We start from the raw sequence: 7,551 nt of genomic DNA on the forward strand, positions 1-7,551 counted from the left end.
GCTACAGCTGCACGCACGCATGGGCCGCCGCGCGGCACGGCGGCTTTAGTTGCTGGGGGCAGCACGCCGATCGCCGAGAATGATTCTGCGATGCGGAACTCGCGGCGCGGGGCGGCACGGCACGTCTCCGGCTATCGGCGCCTCGCGCGCCAGGAGCCCAGGAGGAGCAGGCGAGCATCGATCGGGGCAAAAGCTTTCGCGGCGACGGACGGCAATGATGGCATGGGCGCGCGTTTTGACCAGCAGCTCATAGCCGCGCCGTGCGGCCGTGCCGCGCCCCGCCTACGCGAGCCTGCGCTGCTCAGCCTCAGGCCTCAGCCCTGGTAGTGTGGTAGGCTGGTACAAAGGAGTACATGGCAACCACACCCGAAGAGGCAAAGCTTGTCCCCCCACCCAAAGAGTAACAGAAGCTGTGCAGCGGCAACACCCAAAGGACACGACGCTGCACAGGGTGCAGACGCGCGCAGGGATGGGCATCAGGGCATGAAATGCGGAGAGAGAGAGAGAGAGAGAGAGAGAGAGAGAGAGAGAGAGAGAGAGAGGGGGGGGGGGGGGGGGGGTCGATGCTGCAGCGAGAAAGTCGCCCAACGGAACTATACAGTGTTCTGTGTTCTACGGTAGACGGAACCCAGCGTGCAGCTGGGTAAATCACTAGTAAAAACATCGTGCGTGATTTTATACAGCGTACACACACAGGAACTCCATCACTAAGACAAGGAAAATCTGCAATGCAAGCTCTCCAAAGACAAGGGGAAAAAAAACTCCTACTGGTGTCCTGGTAGCCAGCTAGCCCTGCCACGCCAACACTGTTGTACTCCTCTCCCTTCACCCTACTGCAGTGTCCTGCTGTGCTGGTCGTGGCAGCCAAGTAAACAACAGTCTTTGGAGCCGCATGGCATGAGCCACTGCATGCGGTGCAGCCGTTGCCATGGCCGCACCTGCCACGCCACGCCATGCTCGGTCCCCGAGCTCTCTACGCCAGCGCCCGCGTCGTCTCCTCCTCTGTGCCCGCGCCCGTCGTGTACAGTGTACACCGCCTCTGACGATCTTGTCTAATCGTCTCCGCTACGTGCTGCTGCCGCCGGCGTCGTCGTCAGCAGCATGTGCCACCGGCGTAGGCGAAGATCTGGTGCACCACCGCCGCCACCTCGTCGGCCGTCGCCACCTCACACCCTTCCTCCATCTGCACGTACAACCCAGAGAACACCATTCACCATTAGCTAGAGCTTCGGGATCGCGCATGCACGGCACACAACACAGCCGGAGCAGATTCCGAGGACAAGGGAGAAAAGGACAGCCGGGAAAAAGAGCTAATCTGTCTGTACGTGGTACCAGCCTACCAGGGGGCTCATCGTATACGATCACTCCATCTACATACTCCAAGCCTGCCCAACGGAAACGTACGAGACCCACTGCGCTCCTTTCAGAGATCTCACGCAACGCTACGCTCCGGGAGGAAAAACAATCAGTTCGCTTTCTGCTGCCATCATGCTGCATTGCAGTTTTTTTTTTCAGGTATCTCCTCAGCCTCTGTATGATAGCCTGCTACAAATTGATGACAATGGCACTAAGTGATGCAAGTTTTCTGCCAAATTTGCATCCTGAATTTCTTCTTCAGAAATGCCTGTAATTATTTTTTTTGAAAAGTTGAAATGCCTGTAATTAAAGATCATGCTCTAACTGGTACCATGGAGGTGCAGCAAATGTTTGCATCTTTTATTTAAAACCAAATGCATCCTAATTACTCCGAGTGATTTTTAACCATGATTTTTAAAGGAGAATAGGGTTTTATTGTATTAGAATTTGAATTATGTGAAACTAGAACGCTACAAGAACGGGAAAAGGTACCGTTTGCACCTCGCAGTAGTCAAATGCATGAGTGAGGAAAACGAGGGAGCACGTACGTAAGTAACGGAAGTAAACATGACAAGACGTAAAATCGACGTGACATTTCGCTGACCTTAAGGTTGAAGCAGTACACGACGGCGTCATGCCCGACGGAGGTGACGGCGAGGTGCAGGACCGCGAGCCGGAGGTCCTCCAGCGCGGCGACGGCGCGCACGAGGCGCCCGGGCCAGCGCCGCCCCGCGACGCGAACGCGCACGTGCCCGCCCACCGCGGCCATGGCCTCGACGTCCACGCCGGCGCCGCAGCAGCCGCGCGCCTCCGAGTAGCTCGCGTACTGCGGGGAGACGAACACGCCGTCCGACGAGGCCGTCGCCGCCGTGCCCACCGCGCCAGCGGCCCCGCGGCGCGCGGCCGCGGCCGCCTGCAGCGCCACCAGCTGCTGCTCCAGCTGCTTCACGTAGTCGATCGCACCGCCCACCACCGTCGCCTGGTCTCCCTGCATTATATTGCAATCGCATGGATGGTCAGAAACGGAACGCACTATTGTTTGGTAATGGACTAGGGATGGAAGGATGTTTGCATTGCATGGACGATGGGCGTGCATGCATGGCTTACGCGGGGGATGTAGCTGGAGGGGATGAGCGAGCGGAGCGAGGCGAGGTGGTCGTTCATCAGGCGGCGGCGGTTGCGCTCGACGGCGATGTGCGTCATCCGCTGGGTCTCGGCCTCCTCCGGCTTCCGGCGCTTCTCCGGCGGCGGTGCGGCGCGCGTCCTCGGCCTCGGCCGCTTTCTCCGCCTCTCCGCCCTGGTCGACGGCGCAGACGACGCCACAGGGGCTGCCGCAGTGGCCGCGGCTGCCTGCGTGACGCAGCTCTCGAGCAGGTCGAGGTCGGCGGCGGCGGCGCACGCGAAGGCAGCAGTGTTCCTCTTGCGTCCGTCCTGATGCCCTTCATCGACCATGACGCCCGCGCCCTGGAGCAGCGCCAGGAAGGGCATCTGCGCCGCGGCGGCCACGGCCGCGCTGGTGCTGGCCGCCGCCTGCGGGTCCGTCCACTGTTCCATTACCGCCACCGTCGCCATGGCACCGCCCGCGCAGGAACCGGCAAGAGAGGCACATCACATCAGCAAGGCAACCGAGGAACAGCAAGTACAGCGGCAACGCCATAAAAGAGCTGTGCTCGCATTGAATGGTGCGTGCGTGCCGGGCCGGGCCGGCAGAGCTGCGGCATTAGGGAAGGAGGGAAGGAGCAAAGGGCAGGGAAGGGAAAGGAAGCAGCAGGTGAGTTAATACTCCATTGCTGCATTACAAGCTGCTGCTGCTGCTGGAAATGGAGGCTCCTCGCTCCATTACTTGGAGGAAGTAGCTCTAGTGCGTCCCCTGGCTCTAGGTGAACTTTCTTACCAGCGAAGAGGCGATGGGCCCTTGCAGCTGCATCCTCTCCATTAGAGCTCGCGAGCCGTGTACAGTGGTAGCAATAACTGCAGCGACGAGTAATGAGCCCCTCCCTCTCTCTCCCCCTGAGGCGGTAGCAGCTGCTGGAGCCTGCAACAGCAACCTGCAAAGCCCTCGATCCCTTTCTCCCTCCGCCCAGCACCAGGTAGCTGTAGCTCCTCCTCTTCCTGCAGCAGCAGCTGGAGCTACGAGGGCAATAAATATGATGCTATCAGGATACTAGTAGTAGTAGGAAAGGAACGGTAGTATTTGCAACAGCAGCAGCAGCAGTGTACAATGTGATGGAGAGGGAAGGGCGAAAGATAGGCTCGGCCGGGGAACCTTAAAAGAGAGGGTGAGACTGTGAGAGGGAGAGGAGAGGCGGGAGGAGTTGTCTCTTCTCGAGCGTGTGGGGGTGAGTAGGCCGGGGTAGCCGGGTACGGCAAGATGAGAGGGGATTTGGATTTGGAGGCGAGGGGGGAGGTCGATTTGTGCAAGACGTGAATTATTGCTGGTGACATGGCGGCGACGGGGGCAGGGCTTGCAGATTTGTCGGGACCGAGGGCAGCGCCACCGTGGGGTCTCGGCCTCCGCCCTCCGCCCTCTTTGCGTCGCCTGCCGGCAGCCGGCTGCCGCTGCGGCCGTCTCCTGAGTCCTCCCCTCCCCTGGAGCTAGCCGTGCTCCGCCTGCGGAACCTGTTATATCCTCAGCTTTCTTTCTCCGCGTCGGCTAGCCAGCCGGCCCTGCTTTCTGCAGCTGCAGGGAGGTCTGCCCGACTGAGGCTCTCCTCGGCCACCGTGCTGTCCGGTCAGGGGTTGCCCACACCATTCATTTGAGGCAGAACATATGCTATCAATCAAAACCAAGGGGATTTGCACATGTGCTTTCTGAAAAGCACAGCCATCCCGTTGTAACTACTGTATAGCTACTAACCACCTTAAGAAACCCTCTCATCATCAGCTGGTTTGGTCTCTGTTTGACTGCGCAAACGGCGTACGTGGTGTGCCTGCTGCTCCCACACGAGACACGATGCCCCACTTACATAAGCATACTCCTGTAGAAATTTGTGTATTTTTGCATGCCGCCGAAGTAGCATCACCAGCACTGCACAGTCGTTTGCATGACGGCAGAAGGACCGTGAAAATAGCGTAGTCGTAAGTACTCCTATAGCTAGTCGTATGCTGCAGTCCTGGAGAGACCGACCATCGATCGGACCACGTACTGGTGCTTAACTGGCAGCAGTCCCGCATAGTATTACCCTCTCTGCTGCCGCACGAACCTTCTTCAATTCTAGTATGCCGGTAATAATACACTCGTACATGCCATCATACCCGAGTAGTAACAGTTACGGAGCAAGCCAAGAGCTGTGCTGTACGAGATACTTATAGACAAGCAAGATGGATGAAACGAAATCGACACTGGTGTTTGAGCAGCGCGGGAACAGTATCCAAAGTTCAGAAACTGCATGCATGGACGACGACCAAACGCGTCACGAGATGCATGGCATGGCGCCGCGGCATCGTTGTTGGCATGCCACTAGTTCCCCTTTGTCTCGTTTCCTTTTTGTTAGCTCTCGACCATCGGTCGTCGGCCTCGTCACACCGCTGGCCGCGCCGCGATCGGGGCAGGACAGTGCAGGCGTATGGAAACCGCCTGAAGAATTGACATTATCGGATGGAGCCGATCGAGAGGAAGCACAGATCCTGCGTGCCACGGCGCGTACGGCTTGGAGATGTCAGGGCGAGCAGAAACGGAAAGGCCGGAGACTTTTGGTGGATGCGACACCGGGCGAGAGAGCGCGAGGGGCGTCGTCACGCACGCTGGCGCGGCCGTGATGCCGAGCGACCTGAAGAAACGGGTGCTCGCCTCCGGAAGGGAAAGGGTGCATGTGGCGCAGGCGCCACGCGCGGCTCGTGTTGGAGACCGGGCGCCTCATGCGCAGGAGAAGGATATGACGGGGTGATGGATGGCAGTGATGGGCACTGATTCGAGAAAAAGGCACCAGATGTACAGTGCGAGATGTGTATGCACCAGCTGCAATCTGACACGGAAGCCTTCCGACTTCCGTGAACGGTTGCAAGGACCATGCTACTTACTGCATCATGCAGTCGTAACGTGTATCGGGCCGTGAATACAGCGTTCTCCTACAGAGGCCAGAGCTTTTACTGGACTGAAATTCACTGGAAGTAGTAGAACCATGCGTGCAGTGCATGGTCGTCGCTGTGGCAAACGTAGGCATGCATCCGCGTCGGCGCCGGGTACAGTGGGCGCGCGCCGTCGACGTGATGCAACGCAATCCCATCCCACGCGCCCGCTCCCTGGACGCCCGGGCACAGGACAAGCTGTTAGCCGGGTGGGTGCGGTGTGCAATCGCATCTCATTATTGGCGGTGATTGCGAGATGAGCCAAATCTTGGGCCGTTTGCGGTCTCCGACCGGATCTTCCCCGAGGCGAAAGCCTTTTCCCCTCGTCTCCTTCTTCCCCTCTGCCTGCCCGCGCCGCACACGGCACACTTGCTCGGCCCCCATGTCGTCGCAGCATGCGGTAACTTGTTTTCACCGCGCTGAGCTGTTTTCGCTGGATGCGAGCCGGTGGGAATACCGGAACAGGAGGCGTACAGCTTTTTCGACCACTGGCCACTGGGAGCGTTGCGCGCCCGAGGTCCTACCTGTGCCTTGCCTGCCGCACTTTATAGGGATTCGCGATATCTTCTCAGCTTTATTTCATGGCAGAGGTCGAGCACACGGTTCCACTCTTCTACGGTTCTACCTCAGCCTGTAGGGCCCGTCTAGCTGTCAAGGATTTTCCTCACCAATTCTCTCCCACGCCGAGCGAGGCGGCCGATAACCAAACGTGCCCATACTTGCTCCCACGTCCCATCGCTCTAGATCTGGCTTGTGGCGTAGCAGTTCAACCAGCTTGATGGTTGATGCATATCAGCATATGCATTGGCCATTTGGCCAGTTCAAAGGCAGAATCAAGATCACAAACGTCGATAAGCAGCTTGAAGCCCTGAAGTAAGCAGTAAGCACCTTGTGTTGTGTCAATTGGATTCAGGGTTCAGACATCTGGCCTGAATACTTGCAAGTTTGTAACGGCACCGACCTTCGTCCTAGTTCCTACGAGAGCGAGCTCAGGAACACGTGAACGGGTAGTACAGGTCCAAAGCGGTAGTCATATAGAGGCATATACAGGTGACAGCAGGTAGAGACGACGGCCGTGCGTGCGTATACAGGTAGCAGCATTTCCGATGAAGTAGCAGAAGCAATAGGCCAGGCCATGGGTCTCCTCTCTCCTGAGTCCTGACTCCCCTGAGACCCTGAACTGAACCAAGCAACAGGCGACTGAGATGAGCAAGGAAGCGAAGGGTGGAAAGGTGTCAGCCGTAGCATGCAATGGTCGCTGCTCCTGCACTGCACTACGCTGTCGCATACGCAGTTTGGCACGGGCAGCTATGCAGAGACACGGAAATAATACACATACCTTTTTACCCTTGGTTGCTGTTCTATACAGGTCTAAATTCTTTGACCGTTGTCAATTTTCTTTTACCATACCCTTTGCGTCAGCAGCCAGAGGCGGATGCAGCCATGGAGGAGTTGTCCAAAGGCTGGAACGAATGAATGATGCTGCGTGAGCATGATCCTTGGACGCATGCGGCGGCCGGACCGGCCGGGAAATAATTGGGGAGATTTGTTTCGGTTGCCGGGATCTGGTGACCGATACAGCCACCCATGCATGCCGCTCGCTCGGCTCCAAGTACCAAGCGGTACCGCACCAGTTTTAATTAGGCTGAGGTCTGCCTGCCTGCTCCGGTGAAAATCTCCTCCTGCCAGAACCCCCTCATGCTTGCTGGTACCACTACTACCACGAGTAGTCACTCGCCTCTGCAGCAGGTTCTATGCAACAAACACAAAGATCTAAAGATGAGAGGGAACATTTTGCCCAGCAGGGCAACAGAGATGCTAGTGCATGATACCACCTGCCTGGACCTGGCTCTCCCGTGCCCTCTTCCATACGGTTTCGCGCCAAGGCATGGCCGTTCCTTCTCGCTGATAGCCGCGGCACTTTCAGATGACCCTTGTGGAGTAAATGTAAATGAGGGTTGCTGACAACGTACCATCAGGCGAAGAGCTGTGAAGATGTGATGGATCTGCTCGCCGTGATGTGAGCCTGGCAGCCCGGCACCATTGCGAGACAAAGCAGGCAGCTGGACAGCAGGTAGCAAGGTAAGAAAACTCAATTTGGTAATCAAACCATTTGAAAGGAACAAC

General features: G+C 57.7%; 1 protein-coding gene across 2 annotated transcripts; it reads right to left on the bottom strand.

Annotated features, from left to right (window-relative positions):
- Positions 1-610: 610 nt before the first annotated feature.
- LOC101780540 (transcription factor bHLH57) lies at positions 611-3,612 on the bottom strand. 2 transcript variants are annotated; one of them, XM_022822778.1, is made up of 5 exons: positions 3,251-3,612; positions 2,464-2,901; positions 1,961-2,344; positions 1,341-1,545; positions 1,020-1,183 (listed from the first exon to the last, which is right to left on the bottom strand). In XM_022822778.1, the coding sequence occupies exons 1-5, from the start codon at positions 3,290-3,292 to the stop codon at positions 1,167-1,169; spliced, it is 1,086 nt and encodes a 361-aa protein (XP_022678513.1). In that variant the 5' UTR covers positions 3,293-3,612; the 3' UTR covers positions 1,020-1,166. The 2 variants fall into 2 exon arrangements, with proteins under 2 accessions (XP_004985929.1, XP_022678513.1); XM_004985872.3 differs by lacking the exon at positions 1,341-1,545 and having other exon boundaries at positions 611-1,183.
- Positions 3,613-7,551: the final 3,939 nt, after the last annotated feature.

Source organism: Setaria italica, chromosome IX (genome assembly GCF_000263155.2).
Source record: "Setaria italica strain Yugu1 chromosome IX, Setaria_italica_v2.0, whole genome shotgun sequence".
In the NCBI taxonomy this organism is placed as follows: domain Eukaryota; kingdom Viridiplantae; phylum Streptophyta; class Magnoliopsida; order Poales; family Poaceae; genus Setaria; species Setaria italica.

Bases quoted from the DNA above. Each gene is read 5' to 3' on its own strand.
- LOC101780540 (XM_022822778.1), bottom strand. From the start codon at position 3,292: ATGGAGAGGATGCAGCTGCAAGGGCCCATCGCCTCTTCGCTG. The intron at 2,902-3,250 runs GTAAGAAAGTTC...GTAATGGAACAG, and splicing joins GGCCCATCGCCTCTTCGCTG to TGGACGGACCCGCAGGCGGC. The intron at 1,546-1,960 runs GTCAGCGAAATG...ATCAATTTGTAG, and splicing joins TGTACTGCTTCAACCTTAAG to CAGGCTATCATACAGAGGCT.